This window comes from Marmota flaviventris, chromosome 3 (genome assembly GCF_047511675.1).
Source record: "Marmota flaviventris isolate mMarFla1 chromosome 3, mMarFla1.hap1, whole genome shotgun sequence".
Classification (NCBI taxonomy): domain Eukaryota; kingdom Metazoa; phylum Chordata; class Mammalia; order Rodentia; family Sciuridae; genus Marmota; species Marmota flaviventris.
In genome coordinates, this window is record NC_092500.1 from 20,150,143 (window position 1) to 20,171,499 (window position 21,357).

The following is a 21,357-nucleotide window of genomic DNA, read 5'->3' on the forward strand; positions in this document are numbered from 1 at the left end:
CTGCATAAGTCACTGAATGAAGAACTGGTTTTCAGAAGACCCAAAGGCACTTATTAGGGTCTGAGAGAAACAGAATAAAGACAGCCTCAAATGAATGCCAAAGTGATTTACTGCTATACAATCCAAAATAATATCCTAGCTGAGCTAAGAAAACTTTAGAGGAGGAGGAGGAGGAGGAGCCCCAGGGGCAACATAATGCATTTCTGAAACACTAATGGACACAAGTGTTTCAGAAATTACACAAGGTCTCCCCATGTGTAATTTTCTTTCCTTCCTGCTGGCCTGCTAAGGTCAAGGAAATCATAGTTTAGTATAGTTTCATTCTTTAGCCTGCTCTACTCCTGGTCTTTTATAAAGTGTTATAAGCTCTTTATGATTCCAACATATATAGAAAGAGTAAGAGTGGAACTTGGAACTGAAAAACAAAGGACCCCAGAGAGCAATAAATGTCATCTTCCTGCAAGACCACCAAGATCATGATAGCAGGTGCAGGTGGTTTAGTTGAACCCTGGTCCAAAAGAAATCTATCAATGATATGACTCTTTATTTAAATAGAAGTATATGGATTTGGTTGTAAAGAAACTAAATTATATTAAGCTAGAGCATTTGGGGGGAAAATAACTAAAATATACATATCAGGCTAAGCTGGTCACTAAGGGTTAGAAGAACAATTTCATCTGTCATGCATTATACGCAGGGGAAATTGCTGAATGAGAATAAACACTGTGCTAGTTGAGAGGAAGAGGTGGGCCAGGCATTGTGGGCAAACCCGTGGGGTCCTCATGGAATTCTCTCTCCAACTGGGAAGAAGAGATGCACACAGGAGCCAGGATGCCTCAATCCAGAGCTCATTGTGCCTTTGCTCATGTTTGCCATCTAGAATGTCATGCCCTTGTACCATCCAGCAAGGTAAATACCTCCTCATCCTTTAAGACCCATGTCACCTCCTTTAAGCTTCTGGAAAAAGCATAAAATCATCTTAGTGTCTCTTAGTTATTTTAGAGTCTTCCAGACTCTGTTCCCGTTTCATGTTTGCTTTCATTGCTGATCAGTGAGCTCCTCAAGCACAAGGAGTACATTGTGGCCAGTTGTATTTTCCAGTGATGGCTCCCACATTATCTCTTATCCCACACATCATATAGAATCTTACCACTCACTCCCCATTAAGTAGTGGGATCTATGTCCCTTCTCTTTCATCCAGCCTTTACCCATGGAATGCAGCAGAAGACACTGCTTCTGGAGCTAGATCATAGAATTGAGCATCCCTCTTGGAACCCAGCCACCATATCATGAGGAATGGACAAGACCAGGTCTGTAGCCCATAGTCCTGGCTGGGTGCTCAACTGCCAGCCAACACTGACTTCCAGCTCTGGGAGTCAGCCACCCGGATAGGAGTTCTCCAGGCGCTAGTGGTGCTGTTCCACCTGATACCCCCAGAAAGAAGCTGTCCTATTCAGTCTTGCCCAATTACAGGTTTGAAAGCAAAATAAATGAAGGTCATTTTAAGCCACTAAATTGTGAAGTTTTTTGTTATGAAACTACAGATAACTGTAACACTTATTCATTTTTGATTGCCTAGTGTCTGGCAAAGGGCCTGGAATATAACAGAGATTCAAAGCACCCTTGAATAAAAATTGATACACTAACACAGCAGAGGTCAGAATTGTGGAGGGAATCTTTCTTTATTTCTTTGTGGGCAGTTATAGGGCAAGGAACTTTCACCTTGCCTTTCCTTTCTTCTTTCCTCTTTCCCTTCATCAAAACACAAGATGTTTCTTTATGCAGAGTGATGCTACTAACTCCCCAATTAAATTTTGGGTCTCAATGAATGTAGCTCTGCTTTAAATGAAGAACCACCTAACGTTGGTGTCAGAACAAAGGTGTGAGTGTTGGGGAGGAAATCTGATGATGGAAAACCTAGCCAGTCATGCTCACATGAAGAACCAGAAATGGTTGCTCCTCCTTCATCTTGAATACAGGTGTTAGAGTGCATGTGTTACAATTGTGAAACCATTAGGGTTTCACAGGGATGGGGCAAGCACAGTCTTCACTGAAGGGATAGGTGGTCAGTCAAACCTGTTAGAAGGTGGGTTGGTAGCTGTACCCTATACTGTTTGTTGTTAGCCTGGTATCTCTGACATCTCCTTCCGAGGCCTCCTCTGCTTGACAAAGAGAAACTGGTACTATACTTTCCAAAATCTCCTTCCCCATGGAGTTAGGGTTAGTGTTCACAAGGTGAGGTGCTCAGGTAAGATCTGAAAGGTGGAAAAGGAGAGGCCATTTCTTCCTTTAGGAAGGCAGACAGAGGCAGTCGTATGGGCAGATGCAAGGTTCTGAGCAGCTTCAGGTAAGTTTCTGAGTGTTGCGTCAGATACTCTTGGGGTTCCCAGAGGCTTCATGCAACTCCTGAGACCCCACTTCCCTATTCTGTGGTGCTTTAATCTGAAGTAGCTGGAGGCAGCTTCCCTGACCTTCACTCTCAGTCTTTCCAGCAGGTTGTAAACCTGTACACTAAAAACTTCATTCTTGGAAGACACAGAGTAGCTGGTTTTCCTGCACAATTTCAACTGAAAGAGGGGCCAACCAGTTATATGCACTAGGGAAGAATTTCAAAGAAGAAACTTTGGGCATATGGCAGGCAGAAGTGAGGAGGTAGCACCTAGAGTGAAAACTAAACTGATGAATGGCAAAGGACAAGTAAGGGAAGGATTACAAAAAGGTGGGTCTCTCCAAAGGCCCCAACACTGATCAGGCACTTGATGTCTGCCTAGCTCTGTGCACTGTAAGAGTTCTCCCAGACCCCAGTAAAATTCAGCCAGTTTCCCCTTCAATAGCCCTCTCTTCCACCAAGGGGTTCTATTTATTCTTCCTACATGCAGTCAATGTAAGAGAAACACAAGGCAAAGATAATCCTAATAGTGTCGAATACAAAGGATTAATCCCAACAACAGCCTTACAGAATTGGGCTTAGAAATGCAATGGGATGCTTAGTTCCCCATTATCACAAAGACTCCGCATGAACAAAAAAATGAAACAGTATTCTTGCATTTTTCTCCACAGCAATTCATCCCATCTGACATTTATTAAATGCTTCTCTTTCCTCAATAATATCTATTAGATATTTGATGAATGTATGAATGAATGGTTCCATCCAGCAATGGAGTCCAAATATCACTGACTGCTCCTAAAATACACCTGAGTCTAACCTATGTACATATATGAATAGACCACAGTGAATCTTACCTTCATGTACATTCACCAGGCACTAATTTAAAAATCTATAAATCAATAGCAGAATGATGAGTAGAGAGAAGGGAATGAGGAGGGAAGAGAGGAGGGAAAAGAGAAGTATTGGGGACTGAATTAGAGCAAATTATACTCCATGCTTGCATAATTATGTAAAAATGAACCCTGATGTTACATATAACTAAAGTGGACCAAAAAATGCCTAAAACCCCACTGGAAGTGAAAGATGCCTTGGTCCCTGCCTCAGGGGACAGTGCTGTGTTATCACTTTCACATCGATGGTATGTCAGGTTTGGTTGGTAAACTTCAACTTGCAATTCTTTTTTCTTCCCCCAATTTTCTACTTGTAAGGATTACAAACAAGAGACCATGGACTTATAGTTCTCTGGACTGCTTTAAAGTTTCAAAATCTTTCCATGTCATCAATGAATAATTAGTGTCATATTCATAGTATATGCTTTGCATAATTACCAGCACTTTAACATAACATGTGGTTAAAAGACAAAAAAAGGAACAAAAATAACACCATAAAGAGAAGACTTCAGTTCCTTTCAAAGATACAATAATATGATGCTGACATTTGGTACACATTTGATGATAATGCAAAATGTGCTTTATATCAGAAAAGTTCAACTTAGACCAGTGAGAAGATATTTCAGATTAAGCTGCTTCTTGTGGGAAGTAACAATAGTTCACAATATGACTTCAGTTCTTCAGCTGTGCGCCATACAAGGGATGTTTGTTTTTTTTTCTCTTTTAAGTTGTTCTGTCTTGAGTGAAGAAATATGAATGGGTCAAATGAAATATGCATTGGTTTAGAAAAATCCTTTGAATATATTAGTTCAAAATAACTTTGTACTGGTCATCTTGACATGGCAACAGAAATGGTTTGATTAAACTTTGTCTTCTTAAATAAACAAAAGCAGCTGAGATGATGATAAGGCCTTTGGATTTCAACTAGTCTCAGAAATTAAACTGGGAAGGAGAAAAGAAAAAACATGGGAGAAAACCTCCTCCACCCATCACCATTTTGCTAAAAGCTGTGTTGATAACCAGATAGTTAAGAATAATGTCCTGGTTCTATGGATAATATAGGGCAGTGATAGGTAAACCGATTCCTGGTGATGAGTTGGGATTTACTATTAGAATCTCTTGCTTTTGCAACACCAGATCTCTTGGGCTTTCCCTAGACACAGGCCAGAGACCCTCAGTTCAAGAGGTGATAGAGACAAGGTTGAATTCCTGAGACTAGAAAACAGGATGACCAATGATTGAAGCCACTCCCTTCTTTAACAAAACCATAAACAACCATTATTGAGCACTTAATATACGCCAGACTCTTCTAAGCACAGTAGAATGTATTAACTCATCTTTGTAATAGTTCCATGAGACAGGAATTATTTACCATTTAATAAATGAAGAAACTGGTACACAGAGCAGTTAAATATCTTTCTCAGTTATTTGGAAGTGGTAAAGTAGTAAGCAGATGTAAATCCAAGTCGTCTATCTTGAGAGTCTGATGTTAACAGTCCTTAAGTCGGTTGGGCCATATGAATAAAAGAATAGAACAGATGACTTTAATTCCTCTGGCTACCTCATGGACACAGCAACAGACTATATAAAGTTGGATCAAGGGTCTAATTGGGGGATTGCCAAATGGGAATGACTCCCTCTACCTGCCAGGACATGTAACAATGCTTGGAGACATTTTTGGTTGTCATAATTTGGAGTGGGTGTGTTATGGCTTAGATATGAGGTATCCTCCAAAAGCTATGTGTAAGACAATGTGAGGAAATTTAGAGGAGAAATAATTGGTTTATGAGAGCCTTAATCAGTGTATTAGGGGATTAACTGGGTGCTAACTATAGGTAGATAGGGCATGGCTAGAGGAGATAGGTCCCTGGGAGCATGGCTTTCAGGTTTATACTTTGTCCCTGGTGAGCAGAGCTCTCTCTCTTTCCTCCTGATGCCATGTCCTGAGCTACTTTTCTTCATCACACCCTTCTTCCTTGATGCTTTGCCTCACCTTTGGCCCAGAGCAATGGAGTTGGTCATCTGTAGACTAAGACCTCTGAAACTGGGAAGGCCAAATAAACTTTTCTCTTCTAAAATTGTTCTTGTCAAGTCTTTCAGTCATAGTAGAGAAAAAGCTGAATAAAACAAGGTATTACTGGCATCTGTTGGGTAGAGGCCAGGGATGCTGCTAAATATCCTATAATGCACAGGACAGCCCCCTACAACAAAGAATTATTCAGCACAATATTTTAATACTGCTAATGTAGAGAAACCATATGAGTGAATTGATAGGTGTTACTTAGACACAGCCAGGGCAATTAGCTACTCGCAAGTAGCAAACTCAAAATTCTATAAGCTAAGTAGAGGGGTAATTCTCTGGGATATAAAAACTAGTAAGACAGAGTCTCTTCCCTCAAAGTGATTATAGCAGCAACATGAAATCTTTGCCTTTAAGATTCAGTATCTTAAATGTAGAAAAACAACTTGGTGAATCAAAACAGAATAAATGCCCATGTGCACTAGTTCTTTCTTTCCTCACTCTCAGCAAAGACTTCCATGAATTCTGTGATTGCTAGGATCTCAAAGTGGGCTGCTTGAATCCTGCAGATTTGGCATATCTCTGCTACTAACTCAATGCCAGTGGTAATGGATACTGAGGGGGCCAGTCCAGAAGGCGAGCCACCTAAGTGTTGGAAAATCACCTTCAGTCAAACAGGAATAATGCTCACTTCCTACAACCTTCATAGACCTCGACCAATGACCAACTGCCAAGGGGACCCTGACCTTAAAGGTGGCCCAGGTCTATGGTGTGCTTCCTGCTCCACATCTTCCCTCTCGGTTCAGGCTGAAATTAATGTTGAGCTGAGGCCACATTCTTGGCTTAGCTTTTCTCTTTTGCTTCTCTCTTCCCCTCTTCTGAGACTGGACCACCAGTCAACACCTTTAGCAAGAGTCCTTGCTTCAGGATTGACTTCTGCTTAGGAAATCCCACCTCAGATACTAGTTAAGAAAAAAGCCACTGCAAGTGTGGCCCAGTATTGGAATCCCAGAAAGACACTGACGGAATTTCCAGAGCTTTGAGATTCAGAAGAAAATCTATTTTCTTCACTCTTTGGTTAGACTGTGTTTAATTCTCCTTTCTCTTCCCTCCAACTTGGGATTCTTGCTAATATATATGTGGAACATATAAGGACTATAAAATTATTGAGTGGAATCAGATCATAATTTCTTTCTTTTGAGACCAGGAAGCACTAGAGAACAGGAACTTGGGTAGTTCAGGTTGTCCTGACATTGATTTATTCTAGAAACTCATGATTAAAGTTTTAATAAGGCAGGAAAGAAGGAGTCTATGGTGCCCCTCTCCTCATATCCTCAGAGGTGTGGATCCTGGGAGAGCAACAAACTAGACGTGGTTGCAGAACATAAATAGGGATGAAAAACAGAAATTGACAGGAAGCCAATGAAGACAGAGACTAGTACTTTAAATGGAAGAATCTTTGTGACATTTTCCCTGGAAGGAGGGTAAAGCAAGACTAGAATGGACAATCAAAAAAGTTGTTTTAGCTCTGAGTTGATCTATGATTTTATTCCAGATGAAACCAAAGCCAAATTCTGTTGAAGCAGACAAATGTCTGAACTTTGAAAACACCCGAGTTGTTAGTGAATATATTCTGAGCTAGTCCAAGAGCATTAAAGATAATTATAAATCTCATTAATGCATATACCATATATGGTCAAATGATGCCAATCAAGGTTGCTATTCCTAATGGTTACATCTTAAAAGGTTTGTAAACTGTTTGAAAATTTTCAGGGTAGGCGATGTAGCTTAGTGGTAGAGCATTTGCTTAGCGTGAGGGAGACCCTGGCACCTGATCCATAGTATTACAAAAATAAATAAATAAATAAACATTTTCTGAAAAAGTTTGCCTTAAAAATTACTTTAAAAGTAACAGTGTTAATCATTGTAGTTAGCTATATTGATAACTATGAGGATGATAATAAAGATTTACTAAATGCTGACAAGGACAGAGATAAGCACTTGATAAAAATTATCTCATTTAATTATAATAACTTACGAGATAGATCCATTATTAGCTTCACTTTGAAGATAAACTAACTTTCCCAAGAGCACATGGCTTGTAATGATAAAACTATATGAGCATTCAGAATGCCTAAATCACTGTATTAACTACCTATTATTCCATGACAAATTACCACAGTTTTATCAGTTTAACAAGACACACATTAATTATCTCACAGTTTTTTCTAGATCAGAAGACAGGCATAGCTTAGCTGGGTCCTCTGCTTCAGGGTTTTACCAGGCTGCAATTCAGAACTTGGCCAGGGTTGTGCTCTCATCAGAGGCTTGATTGAAGAAATATCTGTTCCCAAGAGCCCTTGGTTGTTGGCAGTATTCATCTCCTTCCAATTGTGGGACTAAGGTCTCTCTCTGTTTGCTGCTGACTGTCAACCAGGGGCCACTCAGCTCCTAGAGGCTGCCTCACTTTCCCTTGCCAGGTGACCCTTCACATTACCATTATTTTCTTTGAAGCCACTCAGGTAGAATCTTTTCGACTCTGGTCTGCTGAGATGGAGTTTCATGTACTATAATGCAATTATAATAGTGACGTTCCATTACTCTGTTATGACAAATGTCACATCCTATTGGTTTAAACAAGCCACAGGCCCCACCTGAACTCAAGGGGAAGGGAGAATGCAAAAGTGTGTAAAGGAAGCTGGCATCACAGACTTAGGGTCTATGTTCTGTGAGTTCTAGAAATTTGTATACCATCCACAAAATTTCAATTGCATTTATACTTTAAATTGACTCACTTTGAAAAATAATAATTTTATCAAAACATTTACATCACAATCATACATGAGAAATCACTAGCACTTGCCATAAATGGAAGATAACTGAAAAATATCCTGAAAAAAACGAACAATGAAATAAAATAAAAACTAATAAAAATAAATAATAAAAAACAGATTCAAGTCTACTACAAATTCACATATATGGGCTCACTTAATCCTCATAACAATTAGCGGCAAATAATCTTATTCTCCTTATTAAATAATGGAAGCAAAAATTCAGAAAGTTTGGTAAATTGCCCAAGACACTCAGTTCTTAAGTGCTAGTACCAAGATTCAAATCCATGACTACTGGGGGCCAAAGTACATGTGAACTACAGCTTAGGGAGCACCCAACTTCATAATTCACCCCAATCTCCCAATTTCCTTTTCCTTCTCATAATTTTACTCAGTTGCCTCCTAACCTCTTTAATCTTGAGATGCACCACTAGCAACCAAGAATCAACACAATTTAAGGTAAAGAGCAAGTAGGCTTGGGCTTTGGTCCTGAATTTATTCTCTCTTACTGCTATGTCACATGCAGCAAGTTACTGCTTTGCCTCAATTGTCTCATCTGTAAAATAGAGATGATAATAATAAGTGCTTAATAAATGTCATTGTGAAAATATTGAGGATACTATTTCTGTCATCATCTTAAGGAAAAATGTACAAGATATCCAACACTGAGTATGGATGTATGTGTGTGTGTGTGCATATATGTGTATACACACACACACACACACACACACACACGGTTATTTTAGTTAGATTTTTAAAGTCCCTTAAGACTTGTGAAAACCAAAACAAGCTGTTTTGATTAATTGCCTAATTTTATGCATTTTAGTTTTTAAAACTTACTATTTTTACTTCTCCAGGGGTAATGTATTGGAGTAGGGCTGAGGGGATGGGATCTTCTGCATAAATGTGGGCCTTAGTTAGAAGCATGAACAACAGGAAGACATCCTTAGCCCAGGGGAGAGTAGCATATGTGGGCACAGGCACAGGTAAGGAGGTCTGTATGATGAAGAGGTTGTGGTCATTCTTCCCCTACTGCTTCAAGGACATTGCTCCAAAAATTCTCCCCTTGCTCTTCCCCAACATGAATTTTCTATTCAAGTAGGTAATTTCTATTAGCATGAAAATATGCAGCTATTTTCTCTCATCTTAAATAAATAGAACCCTTTCTTGATCCAACTCCTCACCTCATTTCTCCCCTTCCCTTTCCTTGAAAGAGCAGTTTCTCTTTGTTTTCTGCAAATTTTCTGTTTCTCCTTTTTCTCGGTGCTTTCACTCTGACTTTTCCACTGAAATTTCTCTTTACCAGCTCACCCAGAACTCTCCACATTATGAAATGCAACAATTAACTTTCAGTTTTCATCTTATTCCATCAGGAGTATTTGGTACAGTATATTATTCCTTTCTCCTGAATCACTGCTCTAGGCACCATACACTCTAGATTTTTCTTCCTGGCTCCCCAATGATAGATGGCTCCTTCTCAGTAATGAAATCTCATCCAGATAAACATATCTCAGATCTCTTCTCAAATTCCAGACTCTTCTACCCCACATCTCCACTGGGACACTTCAAAGTTAACAAGTCTACACTGAGTCCCACTCTTTTCCACATCCCTGGCAACTCCTTTCTTCTGATTGCTTGGTGAATACTGTGTGGCTCTTGCACTTCTTTCTCAATCCACCTGCAATTCCCATCAACTCCACTTTGTACCCTTCTCTACTACATGCTTGACCTCCTTCATCTCTTTTTTGCAATTTTGCAACCAATCTCCTAGTGCCTTTGCTTCTGCCCTTGCTACCTCTCCCCCTCCCACAGTCTGATCTTACCAGGTAGCTAGAGTAACTATAATAAAACAGAAACCAGATCTTCTCATACTTGTGGTCAAAACTTTCCAACAGCTCCCCAAGTCCCTTAGAGAAAAACTAGATTACCCTATTAACTATTAAGGTCCCCAAGGTCATCTGGCTACTATTGCCTTGCTGCTATAAATTCTCAATATGAATAAGAACTCGATTTAAATGAAAGTGCGTCCAGTGGTTTCTAAATCTTAACACAATGTAGACCTCTTACAAATGATATTCTCTTCACTGTCTTATGGACCTACCTGGCATCTTCCTGTCTCAGGACCCACCCACCACCCTCTGGAAGAGAGGTACACTTTTGCCAGATTTTATAAAATTGCAAGGTCCTATCAATGCCTCCTGCTTTCATTTCTTACTTTGTGCTTTATGTTCCAACAAGGCAAGGATTTTTGTCTTTTTTATTCATGGCTAAGTTCCTAGTGCTCAGAGCAATGCCTGGCAGAGTGGGTGTGTGATAAATATTTGTTGAATGAATTAGCTATTATCCAGATTTATATAATTGTAGTTGTTTTATAATGGCTATAATGATAGGGTCTTTTCCTATGTTCCACATGATTCCAAAGGAGGTGGGGATCTGTTCCATTAGTACACCCACTTCTCACTCATCCCAAATAATTAAAAAGTCATCCATGATTTGACTGACTACAGAAAGGAAAATATAAACCTCTTACAAATGATAACAACTTCAAAATAGGGTACCAAAGGATTGAGAGTAGACATAGAGTTTAAAATGGGGGAAAATGCAAAATTTGAATTAATAAATGTGATCTCTTGAAAAAGGGAATCCCTTTAAATCACTTGGACTTAATGATGTTTTATTTGGCAATATTGCTATGAATTGCTTTCTCTGGACTAATATGAAATCTGAGTTATAGATATTAAAAACCCAACATACCAAGGTAAGCACATACTTGCTGACTAATCAGGCTGGAACAAAGGTTTTAAGAAAGATTAAGTTTGACTGTGTCCTTACTTTTATAATGAATAAAAGATTCTCCTAATTGTGCTTCTCAAAATTCAATGTTAAAAGAGATAAGAACTTTCTTGTGTTAAAATGAACTACACAACCTGTCTCTACTCATTCAAAAACATAAAGCTCGGTGTGTTAAACATGTTTTCCATAACTGTCGGACGTTATGACACACAGCTAATGAAGTCACCAGTAATTCATAAAATGTACTTAGTGTCAATCATGGTTTCATAGAATGCTCACTGGGGTTCTCTCTCTCTTTTTTTTTTTCTTTGCAACCTTGAACTAAGGTTTATGTTTTGTGTCTTATAAAAGGTTGGAGTAATTTCTGGAAGTTGAAATAGTCATTAGAATTATTGTCTCTGTGCTGCAGCTTGTTTATGAAGAACTCGATTTAAATGAAAGTGCTTCCAGTGGTTTCTAAATCTTAACACAATGTAAACAGATTTGTTTATTGTTCCACCAAGGGACATTTTAATTATTTGTGGCAGAGAAGAATTAATTTACCTATAATTTCCTGCTGCTTCCTAAGCAAGACAACCTGTGAAGGTCCCTTTTGCTGAGCTGGCAGAGGCCATGAAGATGCAAAGCAGAGCTGGGAGTCTGAGACAGAGACAAAATGTGCTGCTTATGTGAAGGCTGTGGGTGTGAGGGCAAGACTGGAGCCAGGCAGTGGAAAGGCTGCAAAGGAAAAATGTTCCAGAAAACGGAAGTTCTATCTGTTGTTGGTGTGTAGAGGACTGCAGGGAAAATCAGAAATGGAGAAGTAGCTGCTCAGAGAAGAAATCAGGGAGGAAAGGAGAGATGCTCAAACAATTGTTTTTGAAGTTTTACTGTTTTTTCCAATTGCTGTTTTTTTCTAATGCACATTAAAATAAATAGCTAGCTATTAAAATTCAAAAACCAAAATGATACTAGCATCCCACCTGCCACGCCACTGTCAACTCTGCACTGGGTAGCACAACTGCACGACAGGCAGAACTCTCCTCCGCAGCCTCCTGCTGCAATTCTGGTGGCTGGACAGATGATGTCTCGGGATACACAACAGGAGATTTGTAAGCTTTTCAGTAATATATATTATTTAGAAAAGTAGTAGGTTTGAGTTTAATGAATAAGTCAGGAGAATGACATTGAAAAGATCTATACAGAAGAAACCCTAGGAAGAGAGAGGTTAGTTATGAAGCTTAAAATAAAAAATCTCTCATTAATCGAACAAAGCTATCTATTATGATGAGAACCAGAATTGTGACAAAGTCAGAATGGACTTTGATTATTTCACATCATGCAGATGTTCAGATTTTTCATTTCTTCATGAAAGAATTCTGCCACTAAGGAGTAAGAAAAAATAATAATGGGAAAGATTTTTAAGAATAAATACCTTGATGTGCTATTAATGTTAAGAGAGTATATAATTGTCTCAATAAGAACTTAAAAACCAAGATTTATCAATGATATGCTCAACTGGCATAGGAAAGATTTTCTGGAATTCCACAAAGCTATAAAAAAAAAGACATTTAATACTGTCTATGCTCTAAGGGAACCTCAAGTCGAGACGGTCCGCTGAGCAAGTTGAGATTAAGAACCTGTTCACTTAAGATGACACTCTACCCATGGTTTTTCCAGTTCTCTTCTTGGTAGTATTCCAGAAAAATACTGTTTCTGTCTTATAAATGTTTAAGGGTTGAGGTTAGTCTAACAGATCTGGAAAAATATCATTTATTTAAAGTCTCCCAAGATTAGCATAATTTATGTGGGCAAAATGTGCCTGTAATTTGGTGCTTCACTACAACCTGCAGATTGCATGAACTGCAGTTGCCTCTACACCAGAAAAAAATCTAATGTCTGACTTCAAAGAAACCATTTTTTTTTGTCAATATGTTTTCCTTATTGATTAAGAAAAGCTAATAGAAGCTTTGCACAGTATTTAGGGAAAATTTGAGATGGATTAACAAGGCCAGGTTCTACAAATATGCACAGTATTTCTGGATACACAATAAGCCCATTGAGAATTATCACTGGAGGCCTGACTGGGCCTCTTGTTTGCTTAGTTCTTCCTTAATACTCCCCATGCAGAGAAGACAGGGAAGGGGGAGAGCAAATTGCTGGTAAAGTACTCTTGAGTTTGTGAACATGATAACAACAAACTGAATGTCTCTTGAAACTAGAATCATTCTGTAAATTCCAGCTGTTTTGTCTGGGGCCAAATCATCCAGTCTCTTCTGGTGTGCAAGGGTACCTGAGCCAATGGTGTTTCCTGAAATATAAAAATGGCTTCCAAAAGGGATGACAGCATTTCATCCTCCATTTCCATCTCCAGAGAAACAGCAAATATAGAAAGTGAAGTACATTATCACACTTTGAAATAATCCATTTAATTGGAACAGGATATTTTCATCATCATGGAATCATTTGGCATTACAATGCTCTCCATGGCAAAATATAATGCAAATGTCTAATTTCTGGAACATTCCCCAAATAGTGAAGATTGGCAAACTCTGACCAAACAAATGTTCTGTTAAAATAATGACTAATTGCCCATTTTTAAAATCAACTTGATATGAATAGACGTATATATTTTTCTCATCCAAGAAAAGCTATTTACCTCTTTTTCCATTTGTAATCCTTCTGCTCTAATGTTTCTTTCAAATACTTCTCTCTTTTCAGTCTGGGGATTGGATTTTCTGTACACAAGAATGTAGTCAATTCGACACTTTCCATCTCTAAAGTAAAGTCCATTTGATTTGTTTCTTTCTGGCACTGTCTGGATACAAAGAGAAAGGGACCAGTTTAAGCCATTCATAAACTTGAGCTTCAGGTGGGTAATTTAAAGAAAAATTAAAGCTAAATGGATTTTGTTCTTTGTATTTTATTAAAATTTCATTCTCTAATAAAAAATTTAAACAAGAAGAAACAAATAAAATTAAAATGGGGAAAACACAAGACATCTAAAACTACCAAACTCTGGCAAGGATGTGAAGCAACTGAGAATTCTCATATTTTGCAGGTGAGAGTGGAAATTGATATACTAACATTGGAAAACACACTAGCATTATCTGGCAAAACTGAACATTTGCAGAACATACAAAATTCTTGTTAAGGCAACGAAGAGATGTGTATACGAATATTCACAGCAACATTGTTCTTAATATAAAATTTTAAAAAGTTGGAAATCAACTCAGATGTCTATGGAAACACAATAAATGGATAAATAAATTATACAAAGGGCATACAGTGAAATACTACAGAGCCACGAAAATAAATGAGTCTTGCATCTACCAACAATAGGAAAAAAACGAATCTTAAAAACAACTGACAGGAAAAATAGTAAGTTCTAAATTTCATACCATGTTTTATAAAACACAAAATTTTTTTAAAAATCTAAAAGTACGTTGTTAAAACTACATATGTATGTGATAAAATTATTTTTACAGCAAAAAGGATATAAAGTACAAAATTCAGGAAGATGGTACTTCTCTGGCAGGGTAGAGACATGGGATTGCAAGTAGTTTCAATGGCTTTAGCAATATTCTAGTCCCATGTTTCTCAATTTTTTTTTCTCCACAATAAGAAAAACAGTTTACTGTGTTATCTTTGGATATCTACGTAAACACATATATACAAGTATTTGAGACAAAAGTTTCACACAATAACATTTATCTTTGCTACTTACAGACATGCTACTATAAATTTCCCATTGCATTAAAAAACAATCACTGGAGTTAGTAACCTATGATGAGGTTGTCACCAGTATTTGAAAAAATACCTTTCAACTTCATAAATTGGAAAATGGTTCAGGGTGTTCATTTTATTATGATGCTGCTCTGCATAACTTACACTGAAGTTACAAATGTTATTTTGCAGTAATCAAATACTATAGATATTAAAAAAGTAAAACATTAAAGGAATGGGTTGAATTTTCATCCAGGCCCTTTCGGCTTGTAATATTTGACCCTAAAAGAGAATATCATATATGAGCTGGTCAGGCTAGAGCAGGGTGTGGCAGGCTAACAGATTTCAAAATTGTATTTATATACCTGGCCAAGTGAGAGTGGGGAATCCATCTTTTCTAGGCCACAGAATACATTAGTTTCAAATAGTAACATGAAGGCGGCAAACGTGTTAGACCTCAAAAGCTAGAAACCACATTCTTGTACAAGCATCATACATGCAACCTCACCAGAAGAAAGCTCTGAGCCAGGGGAACAGAAGTGCCCATGCATAATGTCTCAACAGATGTTTTCAAACAGTGTCCAATCCTCACTAACCACCCTTTGGCTTTTGTCTTATGATGCACTCAGGAATCTACCTGAATAAACACTTCATTCACAATGATTTGCCAAGCAAGGAAAGTATCCTGTGGATTTAGCACATCAGCAGCTGCTTTCCAAAACAGGGCTTTGGGCTGGGAGGAGATCTCAGTGGTAGAGTGTCTGCCTAGCTTATGTGAGGGCCCTTGGTTCTATTCCCAGCACAGAAATAGTAATAGTAATAACATAGCAATAAAAATAAAATAAATATCTACAGTCATGAGTAAGTATCGGGAGGACGGTTGCCCTGAGCAGAATGACAACGTGTGTACCTTCAGCAAAGCTCTGATCTTTCTGAGACTGTTTCCTCCTTTGTAAGTTAAGGGGATGAGACTAATTGCTTCCTGAGATCCCTTTCCCTGCCCCTTCACTATGTCACCTTATGGTATCCAAAGTATCTGTGTGAAGAGCTGATGACAGAAGAAATTTTTTCTTTTTTTTAAAAGAAAGAAAAGACATGGATAGTAGTTTAAGAAACTTATGGGGAGAGGTCTGCAAATCTTGGTAGAAGTTAACAGTTTCCCCTGCCTAGGCATCATTCTGTCCATCATTACATGTCTCTGGAATAACAAAACCTTAGCAATGGGCAATGAGTAAATGACTCTGATTCTGTGTGTTTATCACCTCTAATCGTGGTGCACGTACAAAGGAAATATTCAACTTCACCAAGACACAATCAGAGAAATAGTGAGTGCCTCTAGCACAATACTTTTCCCCAAATGACACACTAACAGATACGTCTATTTTCAGCTGCAGTGTTTCCAGATTACAGAAGCTAACAGAAACTCAAAGAGGTTCCAGCTCCAGACAATACCATTTATGGAGAGCTGGTACACTTTATGCCACTATTCTGTGTGCTGGGGGATTTATACTTTTTACCACTTATGAAACCGGGAATATAGATCTTAAACCGATGGACAGTTTAAAGAATCATCCTTTGTATACATGAGATGCTTCTAGGTTTAAGAAAGTAAGTGTAAGATCCATTGGAAGTTTGTTTTGAGCATAGGTAGATTTAGGATTCCTAAAATGTGCTAGACCCATGGGGGACATCAAAGAAGGATAAAACCTTGTTTTCCAGAAACCTAGAGTTTGATGGACTATGACTTTAACAGTCCATTGGAACATGCTTCACATTTTTTTTTTTTTTTTTTTAAGAAACCATTCACTCTTACCTCTCCCCCTGTTTCTAATCTGCTGGCATCATCTGAAGTACTGGTCAGGTTTCCGGGGTGAAGGAGGGAATCATCATCTTTGCAAGGACTATTGACAGCTTCTAATTCATCAAAAAGAATATTGACATCCTTGGCCACTAGAACCAAAGTAAATACATTAAAAGCGGGTTTAAGAATCTGGGATCTTGAAAGCAACACTGAAAGAGAAGATATCTCCCTGTGACTTCGTATGTTCTTGTTATTTCAATCACACCTTCAGTGACGGGTCTATCATTTCCTAAGAGAAAAGATGTCAGATGTAAATCATAGTTGACCAGACAGTGACAGTGTATTCATTAGGCAAGATTAAGGAAACTGTGAGGCAAGGTGAAGTATGTCCATACTATAAATACAATTTCATGGTAACGGGAGGCATTTGTTTGGTTTTCCTTCACATCGTTGTTTAGCATAACGTACTTTCATTCCAGACTTCTGAGAACTCATTCTCTGAGTTGGAGATCTATACTTTTATATTCTGCTTTTTTTATTTCTCATTTAAGTGCTGTGCAGCTTATGAAGTAAATCCATAAAAGTGCTACTGAATGGCTTAGTGATTTTTTTTTGTTCCTTTATTACTTCCATAAGGTCAGATAAAGAACTCCTAATGTAATCATGAAGCATGCAGTTAGGTTTTCTGCTTTCCTTCTTCCTCTAATGCTGAACTGAAATAATGAAGTGAGCCAAGGCTCTCTGGAATGCCAAGGCTCTCCCCAGAGACTGTTGATGTTAATAACACAGTGACAAATAAAAAGCTGTATGTCAGAGTTCTAGGTACAGACTACTTTCAAATCCACAATGCCTGTGGCACTCCAGAAAACAAAGAGCAGCACCAGTAGGAGGAGGAGACAAAGGGATGCCAGGTGAGGGTCCTCCTTTACTGACTCAAATTATGGCCACATTGCAGCTGACTTTTTCTTTTGTTGCTTTAAAAATGACCAAGGGCTTGTAACTTGTCAGAAGCTGCTGCACAAAAGAATTCATGGGAGATTGACCACTTCTTACCCAAGCACATAACAGATTATTCATTCTTTCATTCGAAAACATTTTAGGAATGTAGACATTGTTTGTCAGGCACAGAGTACATGATAGCAAAACTTTGGTAGATAAAAGTCTTGTGGCTTTCTGCATTTCTGTTTTGAGGTAAACAAACCAAATAAATGTAAATTGTGAATGCTCTCAAGGAAAGACAGAGCTTGGATATAGAGAATAGAGATACTTAGGGTGACCAGGTTCCTAATCACCAAATGTGATTAGGCAATTCATTTAACTTTAAGTTTTTCATCTGTAAAATAAAATGCACAGATGTAGAATAGAATTTACATTTATCGCTTACTATGATAGGCTGAATCACATCTCTCAAAGGTGATCTAATCCCTGGAACCTGTGAATATATTATCTTACATCACTATGGGTTTGTTGATGTGATTAAGCCAAAGATCTTAAAATGGAGACATTATCCTGGATTACATGGGCAGGTCTAGTGTAATTATAAGAGTCTTTAGAAGCAGGAGCTAGGATGGTAAGAATTAGAGAGACAGACTGGAAATGTTCTGCTGCTGGCTTTGAAGACGGAGGACAGGGCCATGAGCCAAAGAATGCAGGTGGCCTTTAGAAGATAGAAAAGACATTAAAGCAGATTTTTCCCTAGAGCCTCTAGAAGGAAAAACACAGTCTTGCTGACACTTTGGGTTTTGGACTTCTGACCTCTTAAGCACTATGATAACAAATATGTACTATTCAAAGCCACTACATTTGTAGTAATTTAGTGCGGCAGTAAATCAATACACTTACTATAGGTTTTTAAACCATGAAGCTACAGAGAAGAAAACATCATGGTATTTCCATAGAGCCATGGCTTAGGAGCACCTACACTGTGCCAGGTGCTCAAGGAGAGGAGCCAACACTTTTTGAGGCAATATAACATGCACAGTGCTTTTTAGATATAGCAAGACCAAAGACAGCTTTCCTGAGCACCTTATGTAGTGAAGCCCCCTAATTTTTCTCCTCCATTTATCTCCTTCCCAGCACTGAATACCACCTGTAACTCCCTTGTTATTTGTCTATTTACTTCTTATTGCTTATTTGTTTATTTACTTTTTATTGCTTATTTATCTTATTAGGATGCAAGTTCCATAGGGCAGGGGCCTTGTCTGTCTTGACTGATCTACAGAGACCCTGGCACAAAGTAAGCTCTTGACACACATTTGTTGAATGACGGAATGGGGATAAGCAATCCATTATTGGGTAGAGGGAAGTGATGCTAGTGGTATTCAGTGGGAAGAGGTCAGGGAGGCTGCTAAACATCCTATGATACACAGGATGTCCAACGACAAAGAGTTATCCAGCCCAAAAGGCCAATATAGTAATTGGCTCTTACTTGCAGTTTCCCTTTCTGTAGTTTCTAAATTAGCTGTGGTCAACCAGTGGTCACAGTCTAGTGATGTCTGAGAGTCCCTTCCGTTTAACAGCCCTAGGACTCTGAATATATATTTTTCCTAACATGATTCTCATGCACAAATCAGGACTGTGTAATTTCAAGTAGACAGTGATTGAATTTCAAGGAGATAATGATTAGATTTGAACAAAGGATAAAAATATAGTTTTAACAAAGTCAGACAACCTGCTTGCTATTCCAAATTCTGCCACTTAGCCATGTGAATTTGCACTTCTAGTTCCTTACTGATAAGACAGGGACACTTTGGATCTTAAATATCCTCCAAAGGACTATGTGTTAAAGACTTAGTGCCCAGCTGGGCACTAGTGGGAGGTGTTGAAGACTTGGAGAGATGGGGCCAAGAAGGAGGTCATCTGGTCATTAGGGCATGTCTTTGAAGTGTGTAGGCAGACTCCAGCCCCTTCATTCCCTTCTCTTTTTCTCACCCAAGCCAGGAGGAGAGAGTGCCCCACACTTTTTCCTATGCTTTCTACCTTAGTACAGGACCAAACACAGTGGGGACTGAACATAAACTGAAGCCTCCAAAAATGTGAGCAAAATGAAATATCTCTCTGTGTAAGCTGATTATCTCAGGTCTTTGGTACAGGAACAGAGAGCTAACCTGGAGAACTGGCTCTGAGAAGTGGAGCCGTGGCTGTGACTACACCTGATGATGTGGAAAAACCTTTGCAATTGGTTTGCAGGAGGGGTGTGGAAAAATTTGGAGAATCAAGCTTGAAAAAGACTAGCAAGCTATAAGTGAAGTTTAATGCACCATTCTGCTGAAGACTCATATGACTAGACTGCTAATAGGAATGCAAATGGTAAAGGCTATGTTGATGAGGTTTCACATGGAAACAAGAAATCTACTGGGAATTGAACTAAAGGCAAACCAGTTGTTACACAATGAGGAATTAGGATACATTATGCCCAAGCCCGAAGACTTTGTAGGATGCTGAACTTAAAGGCAATGGACAAGTTTATCTGGTAGAGAAAATTTTAAGGCAGCAAAATACTCAGGCAGTGGACTGGGCATTGCTGGCTACTTTTAACCAAATTTACAATGAGAATCCACAGCAAAATAGAACAGAGTGGAAAGATTTGTGTAAAGGTGCAGCCAAGGAGGGTGCAATTGCTAAAGAGATTAATAATATTTTAACATAGCTAGATACTTTGCACACAGACATTAGGACAGATGCCTGGAAGAAATCTCAGAAATTACATAGACTCTGTCCCTTGAAGGGTGGAAGGTAAAAATTGTTTCAAAGAACTTCTATGGAAGTCTTTTGTGAAGGGAGCTTTGGGATACTGCTAGTCAAGGACTGCTTAAGCTGGCGAAGCATGCAAAGGCCCCTGAAGCTGTGGCTCAAGTAGGCTGGGGTGCAGCTAACATTGGCAGAAGCTAACTTGGCATGAACCACATGGTGCTGGTCAGAAAGGCTTGTACCAAGATTTCAATAAAAAGCATGGGAGGCTAGTGAGTATATTGCAGAGTGGAGATCCTGCAAGAATCCATTATTGGGTAGAGGCAAGTGATGCTAGTGGTATTTAGTAGGAAGAGGTCAGGGAGGCTGCTAAACATTCTATGATACACAGGATGTCCTACAACAAAGAGTTATCCAGCCCAAAAGGTCAATATAGTAACTGGCCCTTATTTGCAGTTTCCCTTTCTGTAGTTTCTAAATTAGCTGTGGTCAACCATGATCCAAAAATATTAAATAAAAATAAATGACTCATAAATTTATATGTTCACTATTCTGTATAGCATGATGAAATCTCATGCGATTCTTCTCCACTCTGCCCAAGACATGAATCAACCTTTTGTCCAGTGTGTCCATTCTTTATATGCTACCTACCTGTGTCAGTCACTTAGTATTCATCTTGGTTAACAATATAGTATATAGGCCTTGTTACTGACCATGGTTTCAGGCATTCATCTGTGGTCTTGGACTCTATCTCCTGTGGATAATGGGGAATGACTGTTAAGATTAAGAAATCCTACTCTACTATTTAATTCTAAAGGGAACAATGAATGGGAAAGAGAAAGAAGCCCTTGTAATGGACTATATCACCTCCCTTATACTTTTGTTCTCAAAAAGAAAAATGTTTGATAATTATTTGCTTAGTAGAATTCTGCTATTAGGCTCATTAAATGAGAAAGCGAGCCAAATGCTCTGGGGAGTCAATTAAGAGCAAGAGGGAGAGAGAATATAAAAATTCCATGTAATCCAAGTAAGGAATCTATATTGCATTCAGATTCAGGAAAGGCTGTGTGAACAAAGCTGGGCCAGCAAAGATGGGTCAGGCTAGGTAAATACCATGCATTTGAGGACTGTTATGGTTTAGATGTGAGATATCCGCCCAAAACTCATGTGTGAGACAATGCAAGTACATTCAGAGATCAAATGATTGGATTATGAGAACCTTAACCTAATCAGTTCAT

At 38.6% G+C, this 21,357-nt stretch overlaps 1 protein-coding gene across 7 annotated transcripts in view; it reads right to left on the minus strand.

Moving 5' to 3' along the window:
• Ano4 (anoctamin 4) overlaps positions 1-21,357 on the minus strand; it is a 310,833-nt gene that overhangs the window by 149,429 nt on the left and 140,047 nt on the right. For 6 of the 7 annotated variants that reach the window (XM_071609597.1, XM_071609600.1, XM_071609596.1 and 3 more), the window contains 3 exons: positions 16,442-16,578; positions 13,562-13,720; positions 11,886-11,990 (listed from right to left, as the gene is read on the minus strand). In XM_071609597.1, the coding sequence (XP_071465698.1) occupies positions 11,886-11,990; positions 13,562-13,720; positions 16,442-16,578 (401 nt within the window). The remainder of the gene's footprint in view (positions 1-11,885; positions 11,991-13,561; positions 13,721-16,441; positions 16,579-21,357) is intronic. The other variant, XM_027928930.2, reaches the window with a different exon arrangement.